The 15,695-nt window shown below is 40.0% G+C and overlaps 1 protein-coding gene across 1 annotated transcript in view; it reads left to right on the top strand.

Annotated features, from left to right (window-relative positions):
• The window catches only part of NBAS (NBAS subunit of NRZ tethering complex), a 341,977-nt gene that overhangs the window by 89,996 nt on the left and 236,286 nt on the right, over positions 1-15,695 (top strand). Inside the window, exons 13-19 of the mRNA XM_069580217.1 lie at positions 2,889-2,952; positions 6,711-6,904; positions 8,165-8,419; positions 9,138-9,263; positions 12,160-12,311; positions 13,237-13,377; positions 13,637-13,715. Of these exons, the coding sequence (XP_069436318.1) occupies positions 2,889-2,952; positions 6,711-6,904; positions 8,165-8,419; positions 9,138-9,263; positions 12,160-12,311; positions 13,237-13,377; positions 13,637-13,715 (1,011 nt within the window). The remainder of the gene's footprint in view (positions 1-2,888; positions 2,953-6,710; positions 6,905-8,164; positions 8,420-9,137; positions 9,264-12,159; positions 12,312-13,236; positions 13,378-13,636; positions 13,716-15,695) is intronic.

Genomic DNA, 15,695 nt, shown 5'->3' with positions numbered 1-15,695 from the left:
AACAAACAGATCGTGGTATATACTTGCGATAGAATATTATGCAACCATATAAAAGGAATGAATGTGACATCTTAGGTCAATCTTGGGAATATTATTATAATTGAAAGAAGGCAGACACACAAGGTTACCTATTGTTTGAACCCATTTATGCAAAATATCCAGAATAGCTAAATCCGTAGAATCAGAGGGTACCTTGCTGATGGCTGGGGAGAAGGGAAAAGCGAAGTAAAGGTGCAATGACTGAGTGGTTTTATTTGGAAGTGATAAAAAGGTTTTGGAACTAGATGGAGGTGGCAGAACACTGTGAATGTACTAAATAGCACTAAATTATTCATTTTTAAAAGTGGTTGATCTTATGTTATGTTCGTATCAGCTCAATGAAAAAATGATCTCATTAATCCTCTTCTCCCCACAAACCCCCCAAACAAAAAGAATGCGTAGAATTAGAATAAGATGCCCTGTTGTCTTGTACTTTGACCTTGTTTTCTTTCTACTGAATTAGGCTCGTATTTCCCTGCCTGTGTCCTCTGCATGTTGTGTCCTCTGACTGGAATGTCGTCCTCCGTCCATTTTCCGCATCCAAGTCTTGTCCAGCTAGCAGTGTATGCAGCAGCACCAGGCTTTCTGTGCTCCTCTTCAACTCCCTTTGTCTTTCTCAATGTACGTGTGCGTGCTCAGTTGTGTCTGACTCTTTGCGAACTCCTGCCACCCACCCTTCCCCTCCACCAGGCTCCTCTCTCCACGGAATTTTACAGGCAAGAATACTACAGTGGGTTACCATTCGCTTCTCCAGGGGATCTTTCCAACCCAGGGGCTGAACCCTTGTCTTGCCTCTCCCACAGTGGCAGGTGGAATCTTTACCCTTGCACCACCTGGGAAGTCCTCATCTTCCTGAAGCCTATATCCAAAATCATCTCTTCATCCTTTGAGGACCCCTAGCACTCTTATCTGTAGGTCTTTTTTGGGGCAGTTACCAAATTGACCGTGGGTTATAGTTATTTATACCCATTTCTTAGTTATATCCTTGAGTATGGGGCCTGTAATGTCTGATTTTTTCTTTCACAGTGTAAGCACGCAGTGTTCATTGGCTAACTATCAGAAGAAACCACACTTTTGAGGAGGTGTGGGAATATTTGTACTATGCCAACTTAATTTTTCTATAGCTTAGCCATCCTAGTTAGAACTCAGCGATCCAAAAGATTGATGAGTTCATTCCCTCATTCAGCATTTAGCTGCTGTGACAGGTGGGCCCTGACAGATGCTGGGAGTACGAGGACCACAGACAGAGACCTGGAGGCAGGGGAAGAGCTCTTCACCTTGTTTTTACAATGGGTTTCACAAGAGGAGACACCTGTTGTTTAAACAATCTCCGTGGAACAGCCTGGTCCCAGAGTGTTGCCTCTGTCGACTCTTATACTACTTGTTCATGGTCCTCTGGCTCATCTCTGAATTCTGAAAGAATTGAAAGATTCTTTGAGTTCTGAAAATATTTCTGCCAATGAGATGACTTCTCACAAGAGTTCTTGTTAAATTTCTCTGTAATCTGTACATCTTTTAGTTTACCCAAAGCTGAATCATAATTATTGTTATCTGTGGGGCTTAAAGTTTGGAAGTGTTGCTCCGCACTGCCCTTGTGTCCTCTAGAATGTAAGTGGGAGGCTCCCATGGCATCACATAAACAGAGGCTGACGGGCACCTGTGCTGTCATGGAGGTGCAGCTGCCGATTCGGAGGCATTGAAAGCTTCTAAGGTGCCTTATAAATGGTCAGATAACGATCTGAATTTAGTTGATTATTTTCTGTGGTACATACCTTATTTTAATTCTTTGAAAGTTAATTTTTTTTTTAAGTAAGCTAGGACAATCCATTTCTTTCCCTAGTATATAAATAGCCTTATATGACAACTTTTTTTTTTCTGATAAAGAATTATATCTTCTGTTCTCAGGGACCACTCATAGTGACTTGTCACAGTAGTGGAGAGCAGAAAGTACTCTCAGGCTGTGGAAAAAAAATGCCAGTTTCAATACTGTAACGTATTAGCCACTGATAATTTGATAATAATGCATACATGCTTATTCTCTTGCATTAGATGAAAAAGCACATACTGACATAAGTAGAGCCTCACTTTTTTTTAGCCTAAGATTTTAGATAACCCCCAGCTGATATTTTGTTGCCCGCCCCCTCCCCCCCATACTATTGTGATTCTGGAGGTTATGGAATTAACAGCGGGCTTGGGAAATGTCAGACAGCGGCTTAATCTCAGTTGTTTTGTTACGTTTGAGAGAGAGTGATGTGTCCTGACGTTCACAAAAGTGGGCAGGACATTGTGTTGCCATGAGATTAGACAGTGCATGTATTGAATTTGAGGATTGCCTGGTTATATATATATATTTTTTGATTTAGTAGATATTCAGTCATAGAAAGTTGGAAGTGGGGTTAACATGAAAGTTGTGGGGTCCAATCTCAGAGCTGTGGGAGCTGAGGCCTGAAGGGCTGCTCAGGTTATGAGCAGGGTAGCATTTCCATCCAGGGCAGTGTTTTATTCACAACAGCATAGCTGTTCTCCTCCCAGCATGAGTGTGTATGTGTGTATGCGCACATGCGCAGAATTGTTAGTGTAGTCTCCTTTCATTCATATGAATTACATTCCTGCTGTCATTGTTCTGATGCTATTTCCTTCATTAAATTGAGTCACAGTACTTGCATGTGTGCATCTTCAGTGTACGAACAATTGCTCTTCAAGATCTTGGAAAGATATTTCAACTTGGTGTCACTAAGATCAAAGGAAAGCATCATTTTTGTTAAAACAGTCCAAAGTTCTTGATGATGTTCTTACAATTTTCTTACCTTGTTGAACAAAGAATTTATGTGCCTGTGTTTCAAATTCAGCCAGGCTACGATGACCTTAATCCTGATTGGAGACTCTCCACTGAGAAGAGAAAAAAAATCAAAGGTGAGTTGTATGATGTATGATAGATACTTAAAACCTTAAGAGACTCTTTATCTTTAGTAAAGGTACATATGATAAAGAATATGTAGGGGAAGGAAAACTCTTTTTTTCTTTCTACTATTCTAGGTTCTCTGGCTGGGGCCTTATAAAATGGGGTTGACAAAAGATAGATTAATAAGAGAAATAAGCAGGAGTTTGTTAGTGTGTACTTTGAGTTGATACATGGAGTAACTCAGAGGGTTGATTAGAAATTGGGCTTATATAGCATCAAAGAAACAGTTTCTAGAGAAGTGTGAAGACAAAGGAAAAGTAGTTGGGATTTCTCAGTTTAGTTCAGTTGCTCAGTCGTGTCCGATTCTGTGACCCCATGGACTACAGCACTTCCCTGTCCATCACTAACTCCTGGAGCTTGTTCAAACTCATGTCCATTAAGTTGGTGATGTCATCCAGCCATCTCATCCTCTGTTGTCCCTTTCTCCTCCTGCCTTCAATTTTTCCCAGCATCAGGGTCTTTTCAAATGAGTCAGTTCTTCACATCAGGTGGCCAAAGTATTGGAGTTTCAACTTCAACATCAGTGCTTCCAATGTACTAACCAGGCCTGACCCTGTTTAGCTTCTAAGATCAGACAAAATCGGGAGTGTTCAGGGTGGTGTGGCTGTAGACTGGAGTTTCTAGGAGTGGCAAACAAGTGGGGAAGTAATGGGACATAAGCACTATTTGTGATGTAGACTCCTTTGTTGCTGCCTCTGGCCTTATAAGAGCTGAAGTTTGTCTCCAGTCATGAACTCTGGTTCCTCCTGGCAGAGAGTGAAGAGAACAACTTTGTACACTTATGTCCTTTGTTGTTGGTGTTCAGTCATGAAGTCGTGTCCAGCTGTCACCCCATGGACTGTAGCTGGCCAGACTCCTCTGTCCATGGGGTTTTCCAGGCAAGAATACTGGAGTGGGCTACCATTTCCTCCTTCAGCGGATCTTCCAGACCCAGGAACTGAACCCACGTCTCCTGCATTGGCAGGCGGATTCTTTAGCACTGAACCATCAGGAAAACCAAAATTTATGTCCTACTTTTAGGCAAATAGAGGACAAAGAGCTTTTCTTGTATCTGCTTCTTCTTCCTTGCCTCCAGCCCCAAATAATCCTTACACCAGAGTGGCATCTTTTGGGGTGGCATATTCTGCCACCCTGCATATAAAAGTCTCTAGATATTTCTGCTTCACTTTGGAAGGAACACTAAGATTTTGTAGAATGGGGACAAGATCCAACTTTGTGCTGCCCAGGTGTTAATATTTCATGTTTTCCCAAGGCCAAGTCAGAGCTGTGTCAGGCAGCATGGCTCCCCTACCTCAAGCCAGCATGGAGACGGCAAGTTCACAGGTCATAGATGTGGTCCTTTGTAAGTAAGTGTGCAGGAGATCGCAGAAAGGGATTTCTCAAAGGGGAAACTGAGCAGTTATCACTGGGGCCGGGCTGAGCATGTGGTAGGTAGTAAGTAATGAGAGATTGGAGGGATTTTTTTTTCATATATTTCCCATGTCTAAATGATTATTATTTTTTAGTAATGAACATGTATTACTTTTATAAATAAATAAAGCCTGCATTATTTACAGTTAATTAGAAGCAGTATCGATTATTTAATTGGTAGATGAAAACTAAAAATAGCAATTTAAAAGTTAAGACTTTGACTAATCAGTTCTTTCTTTTTTTCTGGTGAAACTCCCCTTGTTCAATACTTCTGAATTTTTAAGTGTCTCCTATAAAATGAATCATAGTTACCAGGCTTCAAAATCTTTATTAAATTATGCTTCTAATTACATTTAAATAGCTTAAAAGTATTGATTCATTTATATCATCTGTCATGTTCATATATTCACTTTTGTTAAATAATCATCTATAGTACTCATTTAGAAAAACATTTTTGAGAAAATAACTTGTCAAAGCAGAAGATTGACAACATATTTAAATAATTTGCTCTTTTTCATCCCCCTTTACATTAAGCTATAAGCTGAGGAGCATTGATTTTCCTGTTTCCTTGGAATTCCTTATTTATATAGATTGCTTTAGGCTTAAATAGGAAGAAGATGTTGAGTTATTATAGTCTTTGTTTTTTAATTAAAATAATGGATTATTCTAATAGAGTTTATTTCCTATTTTAGTTTTTGCTTGGCCGTGCTTCACCACTTCTGGGATCTTTGTTTCCCAACCAGAGATCAAACCCAGGTCAGGGCAGTGAAGGGACTGGGTTCTAACCACTGGGCAACCAGGGAATTCCACTAACCTATTTTGCTCAAATGTTTACATATATTTTATTTTATTTTATTTATTTTTCAAATGTTTACATATATTTTAAAGTTTATGGTTTACTGTTTTATGTATTACCTTTCAACATCATCAGATTGTCAGTGGAACAAGTAAGGTATGAAAAGGGCAATAAAATTAGAATAAATATCATGCTATTTCCTTTTGAATGCCTCAATTTGGTGAACCGCAATTCATTTTTATCTTCCCCCACCCCACTCATTTCTTTACTGGTCTTGAATGTGTTTTCCTCTTTCTGGATAGTTGCGGGTGTGTGTGCTCAGTTGCTCAGTCTTGTCCAACTCTTTGCGGGCCCCATGGACTATAGCCCACCAAGCTCCTTTGCCCGTGGAATTTTCCAGGCATGAATACTGGAGTGGGTTGCTGTGTACTTCTTCAGGGGATCTTCCCGACCCAGGGATCGAACCCACGTCTCTTATGTCTCCTGCACTGGTAGGCAGATTCTTTACCACTAGTGCCACCTGGGAAGCTCCAGTTGCAAAGGTAGGGGAGAAAAATTCTTTTTCCTTCTACCCTACTAGATTCTGAAATCAACTACGACCCAGTAAATTGAACTAACAAAGAACCGATTAATAAGGAAAAAAAAAACATGCACTTCTACTTACTATGTTTTAGGGACATGGGCGCCTTCACAAGGAAATGAAGACCCGAGGAAGTTAAACCTGGTCAGTGTTACACTAGGTTGGATGAAGAGTGGAAAGATGTGGGAAACCTTGAACAGGACACAGGGTCTGAGCTCAGGATAGTCAAGTGGGAGAGACTTGGCAGCTTGTCTGTCTGTTTTTCCCTGCCTTCCCTCTGTCTTTGGAGATAAGGTTGCACCTTTCCTCCAGGTGTAGAGAGAGCACCTCCCACATGAAGATCTTAAGACCTGCTCCAGAGGAAGGTTGACGTCCTTCCTTAAACCTGCCATTTATCAGTTTATCTTTTGCATTTTGAAAATAGTGATATGTCTGTGAATGTTTTTCATTTTTTGAGCAGAAAGACCTAAATATAGAACTTTGGACTTTGGCAAATCGTTGGCATTCAGATTTTTGTTAAATAAATTGCCACTTTGTATCTTATGCTTGAACTTCCCAGGTGTCTCAGTGGTAAAGAATCTCCTGCAGTGCAGGAGACGTGGGTTTGATTCCTGGCTTGGGAAGATTCCCCTGCAGGAGGAAATGGTAACCACACCAGTATTCTTGCCTAGAAAATCCCATGGACAGAGGAGCCTGGTGGGCTACAGTTCATGGTGGTCACAAAAGGCTTGGACATGACTAAGAGACTAAACAGCAGTCTTAAATTTAAGTCAAAATCTGAGTGACGACTTACATTTTACTCTTATTATTTGTCATACCTTTAGAGCTCAAGTAGGTTTTAAAATTGATTATTAGACTAAGTGTGTGGTATGTAACCCGCATTGATTGATGCATTTCTGTTCATTTACTTTTCCCCCCATTAGATAAGGAGTCCTTTTACCCACTGATAGATGTAAATTGGTGGGTGGACAGCGCAGTGATTTTGGCTCGTTGCTCTGGTGCTTTGACTGTTTCATCAGTGAAAACTTTGAAAAATTTACTGGGAAAATCATGTGAATGGTTTGAACCGTCGCCTCAAGTCACTGCTACCCATGATGGGGGATTTTTAAGTTTGGAGGTAATTCTTTCCTTTTTGAAGCAACACGTCTGTTTGAGAGTAGTTGGGAAGATCCTCTGGAGAAGGGCATGGCAACCCACTCCAGCATTCTTGCCTGGAGAATCCCATGGACAGAGAAGCCTGGCGGGCTGCAGTCTGTGGGATTGCAGAGAGTCAGACGCGACTGAGTGACTGACCCTACTCACTACTACTGCGTATTACACCAGAAATTTAAATGTCTGATTTTTAATTTTGATTATCCCATTATTTAATCTTACTTTTTAAAACTAAAAGTTTGTTATTGGAATCAGAGCTTGAGTGCAGTATAAAAAAATCTGCTGTTTAGTCAGTTTAAAAAATTGCGTTTGTATAAGAAAGAACAACTTTTTTAGTCATTTTGTTTTCTATAAAGCACTTTTCTGTAATGGACGTGATAGACTCCCCCCCCTGCCCAGATTAGTTATTTAAAGACATAACTAATATTACTACCAAAGAAATACAGTCTTTAGCCTATTTCTGTGAAATATGACAACTTAAAACTTTTGGTTCTTCTGTTAAAAAATACTTGTTTATCATGTCAAAAAAATTTGAGATGAGTGTAGTATTTTAAAGTTATGTTTTGGTCATTGAACATTCTCATTTTATTTCCAAGTTAATAACCTTCAATAGTTTTCACTTCAATGCAATTTGACAATTTTTTTTTAACCCGTAAGTTTGGTACTGATTCTCAAGATGTTCTTTAAAGAAAATCATATTTTAAAATCCAAGTCAACTCTGTTAAGTTTGGAATGAAAGTTGTCTTTAGCAGGCAGCCTGCAGACTCAGAACTTTGTGCAGCTTCAGACATTGTTTAAAAGTTGGGCAGAGGGGTAGCTATTCTTGGTAGAGCAAATAAATACCTTCATGTTCATTTGCTAAATGGATTGAAACACATCATCTTTTCACAGCAGGTACAAAAATACCAAAAGGAAAGAAATTAACATTCTCCTTTATTTCCGTAAAATAATTACCAAGCATATATTGTACTAGACCATATTAATAATCTATTATTAAAGCAAGCTTTAGTTTTAGAGATTTGGAACCAGTGACTTGTGTGCATATTTCTGGAGTTGATGTATATAGAGTTTGTTTTTGGATTCCTTTGAATTCCATGCTGAGTCTTAATCACACTGCTGATGTAATGCATCAAACCAGAGTAGAATTAAAATGCTTTTTCTATTAGTTCTAAAATCTTGTCTTTAGTTCCTCACTGTTCATTTAACATCTCCTTTTTCAATTCAGTGCGAGATTAAACTTGCCCCCAAACGATCTCGTTTGGAGACGAGGGCGGGAGAAGATGACGAAGAAGAGGATTCGGATTCTGATCAGGAAATCTCTGCCAAGACTCGCTACTTTGGCTATATAAAACAGGGCCTGTACTTAGTGACCGAGATGGAACGGTTCGCACCGCCCCGGAAACGCCCGCGAACCATTACTAAAAACTACCGCCTGGTGAGCCTGCGGTCCACGACCCCGGAGGAGCTCTACCAGAGGAAGGTGAGGGTGTCCTGTTACTGGGCGTGGTCACAGATTCAGTTATGATTCTGTTGAGAAAAACACTTTTTTAAATAAAGGAATAAATTTAAAGAGGGATTGTTATATCAATATGTTGCAAACGTCAGTATGATGGAGCGTCTGAAAATGCCACTGCTCTTTGTGACTGCTCTGTGCCTGAGCGATCACACACGAGTGGTGGATGGGAGGTGAGCTCACCTGGACCGTCGTCCCCTTGGTGGCTCTGCCCAGGTTTTCTCTCCGCTTTGTGTGGCCTTCGGCTGTCACCTCCCTTGTGCCGAGGACAGCTGTCTGCTCAGACTTCAGCTGGGGAGGGAGGAACTTGCAGGCTGGATATCTAGTCGGGGGTTTGCCTGGGAAGCAGAGCCGATCAGCACTGAATACTCCACGTGTCTGTGCTGCAGCGTCAGGACACGAGTCCTGGCAAAGGACTCTGGATATCGCCCTGCTTGTGCTGGCTTTGCTGGTTTACTCTGTAAGCATGGGCACTTTACCTCTGTTTGTCATTTTTTCTGGTAAAGTGCTTATATAGATACTTGTTCTCTCTGCCCCTCATCATGTTTGTGAGCTTCTGGTGCCACAGGGCACATGGGGGTGGTTAAGAGTGTGTGACCTCCACTATCGCCGTTCATTCTGCCATCATAGTGACGCTGCGACAGCTCAGTAACATCACATTCCTGTTCCATTTCCTTGTCCAAAGATCGAAAGTGAAGAGTATGAGGAAGCCTTGTCCCTGGCTCAGACCTACGGCCTGGACACTGACCTGGTGTACCAGAGGCAGTGGAGGAAGTCAGTGGTCAACATTGCTTCAATTCAGAATTACTTGGTATGTTTACATAGTTTGATAACATGTAGTAAGAGTCATAGTTCTTCCCCTGGTGGCCTAGATGGTAAAGAATCTGCCTGCAGTGCGGGAGAATTGGGTTCAATCTCTGGGTTGGGAAGATCCCCTGCAGAAGGTAAGGTTCATACTTAAAGGACTATCTCATGGCTGTAGGGCTTCATATTGGAATACTTTTCACTGATGACTTTTCTTTGTGAAGCGTTTTATTCAACCTGGAAAAATGATCTTGTTTTCAGATTCTGTTGGCTCTGCAACTGGATTGTTGGTACCAAAGACCTGTGTGCGAATATTCCCTGATAAACCAGCCAAATACCTGGTCTTGCCCTAACCCTTTCCCTTCATCTGCCTCAGTCACCTCGGTTCACTGCCATGAGTCAGGGTCCTGTCAAGAGTCTGGAAGGAACCACACAGGAATTTGAAGAGAGACAGTTTTAATACAGAGAATTATTTTCTGGTAACGAGAGATTAAGTGTATGAGGGAAAAGAGAATTCTAAGGAATAACCTGGGGCTGAAGGGAATGTTTCCAAGGAGGTAGAAAACTCAGAGGGGAGGTGGAGGTCAGCTAGAGACTGGTAAGTTGGAAATGCCCCCTCTAGCAAGAAGGCTGGAAGATAAGGAACCATGGCTAGGACTAACAAAAAATTTCCCACTGGAGTGAAGGCAAGCCTACTTTAGGAAGCTTCCCATTCAGGTTCACTGGGGAGGAGTCTGTCCATGGGAGTGCAGTCAGCGCTAAGTGGGAAGTTGTTCTCTGAAGGAGGAAGCGGGCAGAAAGCATTACTGCTGGCTACCCAGACCCAGGAGGTAGGAGAACCAGCACACACCTGCGCTGGAGACCAGAGGGTCTTCCTCTGCAGGGCCCGCCCCCTGCAGCGCCCTCTGTTGACAAAGCTTAGTATCATGTCGGCCCCAAATGGGAGATGCTGTTTCTCTCAGCTAGCTTTGAAGAATGCTTTTGAAGCTGAGAGGCAAAAAATAGATAACTGACATATCAGTCTTGTCAGTACCCCCTTTTTGCTTAAATTCTACAACTGTATCCTCCTTACTACCACGTTACCACAGTTACAGTTACTATGCAGCTTGTTAATTTGGATCCTTGGTCCCTTTATAAGAAGTAGTTGAATGCATTCCTATTTTTAGCAGATTGTGACTTCTCATTTAGAAAGGAAAATATGTTTACACTTAGAAATATTCTAAGAAATGTTGGAAAATTTTCATGGTAATTGTTTTCCCTAAATTTATGTATATGAGTAATAAAAAAAACAATAATCTGAAAAAACTGTATGTAATACATTGATGCTTTAAACCAAACAGAAAGATAAACTGTTAATACAAATATCATATCAGAGATAAGAGAGCATGACGGATATTGAAATAAAGGGAGAAGACAAAGTTGCTTGTGTTTTCTCTAGAGTATCAGAACACCTAACCTATTTTATCTTTCTTCCTTCTTTGGTGGCTCAGGACAGTGAGCTCATGAGTTCGTGTGTATTCACTTAATGGCCTTTCCTGTAACACAATAAAAGGCAGTTTTGGTCTCTGATGGAGTTGACAGATGTTGAAGAGACAAATCATGTACTTTTTTTTTTTTTTAATTGGGGGAAATGCTTAATTCAGCAAAAATAGATAGGAAGTAAAGAGTAGAAGCTCTGTGCCAGAGATGGTGAAGGGGTACCGGAGTGGCATAAATAGGGCCTTACTTTTAGGGAGCTTTTAATCTTACTGAGAAGACAAGCTTCATGCCTAACGTACTTTGGCCATACAAGTGATTGCAGACAAATGCTATGGGAACTCAGTGAAGGTAGCAATCATTTTAGACTCTGCTATGGAAGTCTTTATATAGGAAGATGTTTGGGGCAGGGATTGGAAAGGATTCAAAGCAGAGTTAGAAGAGATGAAGGTGTTGTTAATGGGACCAGTGGTATGAGCAAATTAAAGGAAAAGGATCTTGACTCAGAAGGCCAGTGACTAATCTGTTTTATTCATTGCTATATTTTCATGGCACACAGATGGTACTCAGTAAATATTATTTCTTGGATGCATAAATGGGCTCTGTAAGTAAACCAGCCTGTTGAATGTGATATTCCATGATAGTGGACACTGGGGCCTATGATTAGATATATTGATTTGGGCTCAAGTGGGAAACCTTGCCAAGGTGTTAAGTGTTAATGACATGGACTGGTATAGAGGCCACAGACATGGAGAGGGGGATGTGAATTCAGAGACTCCAGAGGAAAGAACTGATATGAGGGAATGTGTAAAGGAACATAGAGGGTATGAGCCAGATTTTACTCTAAATTTGTATCCACAAAGACTCTAGGAAGAGAGCAAGTCAGGGATTTCGAATGGAGTCAGAGAAAGCTGTTGGAGGGAAGACTGGTCCTTGGTCTTCCCAGAGAACAGCATGGCATGATTCTTCATGACTGAATCATCGTCTGTGCTTTGGGGTACAGCTCCTGGCCAAGTAAATACAGAACCTTGATACATGAAACAAAATGTTAGTTAAGCAAGGTTAAGCATGTTTGTCATAGTAGGATAAATCTTGTCTTTTTTATTTTCTATTCTTTCATACAGCCCAAATGCAAACTAAAGAACAACTAAAAATTTTGGGAAAATCTATGTTTCCCAAAAAAAGTCATCTGAGCTTTGTGTTTCAGTGTGTTTCATTAGAAGAACGAAAGCAGGTGGAATCATATTCCCTATATTCAGTCCTAATCACCATTAGGAAAAAAAAGATTTTTAATGGTGAGGTGCTCCAGCAGCTGCCTGTGGCCATGCTCTTAGGTAGCTAGCTGTGATTCTGGAAGGCAGTTCTCAGGTGCTATCAGATGTCATGGGTTCTTTAATGCCTCTGTTTTTCATTTTCTCTGTATCCAGAGTAAAATAAAGAAACGATCCTGGGTTCTTCATGAGTGTTTGGAAAGAGTTCCTGAAAATGTGGATGCCGCCAAGGAACTGCTTCAATATGGATTAAAAGGCACAGACCTGGAGGCTCTTTTAGCCATAGGGAAAGGAGCAGATGATGGCAGGTTGGTTACAGAAAGATTTGGATTCAAAAGTGAAGGTGACTTTTTGAAAACTTTTTAAACTGAGACATTGGAAAGGGTCAACTTTCTTTATTTAGGTTACTCTGCAATGGAGCAGTTGATTTGACTAATGCTTTTTTTTAATCTGAGATCACAGTTTTCTTTCTTCTGAGTGAAATATGTTTACATATGATAGCTTGATGCTAAGAAAAGAGCAAATTCTACAAACATTTATTGAATGCTTGCAGTGTCTAAGCTGTGGATTTAAGGTGATGCATACCTGGGCATGCTTACTGGTCAAATGAACCACTGTAGGCAAGCCTGAGTTTCATTCACTTTCTTCATCTGTATCGTTGTATCCTTCCTCAGAGCATTATCTTGATTAAATTATTTATCTTGTGAAACTGCCTCATAAACTTTTAAGCACCATACAAATGTCAGTTAATAATAAAGTTATTTGACAGGGGCTGCTGTTCATCAGACATTTGGAACATTATATACATGGTATATAAACGTGATGGTGTGTTGATAAGTAATTTAAATGAAACCAACTTTCATTACCATTTTAAGACCTTCAATAGAAGTGGTTCACATTATAAATTTTGGGCAACATTTTCTTCATAGGCTGTTTTACATTGCATCACTGTAACCTCCCATGTTTTCCTAAGCAGCTTTCATTTTCTTGGTATTCAGAGTTCCTACGTGTGATGATTACTGATGACTTCTTGCCCACCCCATGGATATAAATGAGAGAATCACTTTGGTTATAACATGGCCAAAGCTTTCTTTTAAACGGTTGGTTGTTTCTGTTTCTGCAGAAACCAACTTAATAAAATCAAAGTAGGGAAAAGTACTTCTTCACTATATGAAATATATATATAAAGAAAACACACTCCAAGGAAATTTGACTTTTTTTTTTTTCCCACAGATTTACACTCCCTGGTGAGGTGGACATTGACAGTATCTCCTACGAGGAACTTTCCCCACCTGAAGAAGAACCTGCCGAGAAGAAAAAGGAGAAGGAGCTCAAAAAGAGACGAGAACTACTTAAATTAGTGAACTTTTCAAAGTAAATGATATATTACTGTTCATTTGGTAATTTTTTTAAAATAGTGATCTGACTGTGTTCCTTACTAGTGATAATTGCTCTACATTATTTCAGCAACTCAAGTCAAATGCATTTAGTAGTATTGTAGCCCTGTGCTTTTGTGCATTGTCCTATGAGTATGGGGCTTAATAGAATATTGCTCATTTTTATTCTATTTTAGATCTTAGAGAAATGTGCTTGCAGGTAAATATAAGTGGCCTAATATAGTTTTTCAAAACAGGTTAACGCTGGAACAAAAGGAACTTTGCCGTTGTAGACTGAAATTATTAACCTACTTAGATCGGCTTGCAACATACGAGGTAAAGGGTAGTTTTAATCAAAGCAATTATGTTCGTTTGATCTGTCATTGCACATGCTGTGCCTGCCTATGCTGTGGGATATTCCTGGTCTTTAGAACTATTTATGTGGGAAAAATTTGCACAGAAGCACGTTCTTTTGTATATCATTTTTGCTAAACATTAGGGATTCGTAAGGGGCCAGAAGTTGCTTTGTAGAAGCAACTTTGATCCTTGCTTCCCAACCCAGGGATCGAACTTGGGTCTCCTGCATTGAAGGTCAACTCTTTACCATCTGAGTCATCAGGAAAACCCTTCAAAAGGTGAGAAATTTATACTAAATCCTGGGAAACTTGAACGATGAGGGTCACATGAAAAGCAATCTAAACTATGTATATTTTATGAAATGCTTCTCACACCTTTATCAAATCTGACAGAACAGGGCACTATTGAAATGTCCAAATGGGACATTTGTGTTTGCTGCCCTGAAGAAACAATTTTGAAGTTTGCTCTAAGTTCAAGTGTCTAAATTTGGCCATCGTTAGGATCAAAGTTTCTGCTGTAGAAGCAGTAGAAATGTGTGTATTATTTCAGCATCTGTGTTTCCTAGATTTACAATCCTTTTCATTTATTTTTATTTTACATTTAAACTTTTGGTTATGGTAGATAGCTGTCTATAGTAGCAAATTCAGTATCCACTGGAGTTTAGTAATCTTAATATGAATATTCTGACTTGCTTTATTTTAATGATTTATTAATGTCTTGAATTTAGTTGGCTAGACTTTGATTCTAATGATGGCCAAAATTAGACACTTGAACTTAGAGCAAACTGCAAAATTGTTTCTTCAGGGCAACAAACACAAATGTCCCATTTGGACGTTTCAGTAGTGCCTTGTCCTATCAGATTTGATAAAGGTGTGAGAAGCATTTCGTAAAACACACATAGTTTAGGTTGTTTTTCATGTGACCCTTATAGTTCAAGTTACCCAGGATTTAGTATAAATTTCTCACCTTTTGAAGGGCTTCCCTGGTGATGCAGATGGTAAAGAGTTGACCTTCAATGCAGGAGACCCAAGTTTGATCCCTGGGTTGGGAAGATCTCCTGGAGAAGGGAGTGGCTGCTTACTCCAGTATTCTTACTTGGAGAATTCCATGGACAGAGGAGCTTGGCAGGTTATAGTCCATAGGGGTCAACAAAGAGTCTACAGGGCTTAACAGTTAACACTTTCACTTCCACTTTCTCACCTTTGAAGTTTGACTTCATTTGCAGGTTGCTTCCTCCGTCTGTCTGAACCTCCCTTTTAGGGGCATGCCTTGACTCTTGCTACTGGCACATAATAGGGACTCAGTACATGTCATGTGTAGTAATGTGATACATGGCCCCAGAACAGTGGAGATACTTAGTACTCCTGATGCCTGTAGGCAAAGAAAAGCATTTGATTCTTCATCAGTAAATATAACAAATATTTTCAAACAAAATACTAGTGACAAGAGAACTATTTCTATGTTGTTTAGAAAGCATGGTAATTTTATATCATTTCATGCAAACAAGTTACAGAACATTTCTAATAGTTTTATCTGTAGTACAACTAGCTTGACTAGTGGCTGGTCATATTATTTTAAAGCATATTCCTTTATTATGTCTGAGTTCTATGATATTTAGAGGTAATATATAAAATTGCTGATGCTGGTACAGCTATAGTTTATTATTTTTTATACTTAGTTTTAGTTTCACTGATGAGATCTTAAAAAAGTTCCATAAAATGTTCAGAGTTTCATTATCCAGTTAATTTTCTGTTTTTATTCTTCAGTTATTGAATGACTATTTCCTATTTGACAGTTCAGTTCAGTTCAGTCGCTCAGTCGTGTCCAACTTTGCAATCCCATGAATCGCGCGCGGCACACCAGGCTTCCCTGTCCATCACCATCTCACGGAGTTCACTCAGACTCATGTCCATCGAGTCTGTGATGCCATCCAGCCATCTCATCCTCTGTCGTCCCCTT

This window comes from Ovis canadensis, chromosome 3 (assembly GCF_042477335.2).
Source record: "Ovis canadensis isolate MfBH-ARS-UI-01 breed Bighorn chromosome 3, ARS-UI_OviCan_v2, whole genome shotgun sequence".
NCBI classification, from domain to species: domain Eukaryota; kingdom Metazoa; phylum Chordata; class Mammalia; order Artiodactyla; family Bovidae; genus Ovis; species Ovis canadensis.
Note: the sequence above shows the minus strand (reverse complement) of the source record. Positions and strands in the feature narration are given on the sequence as shown.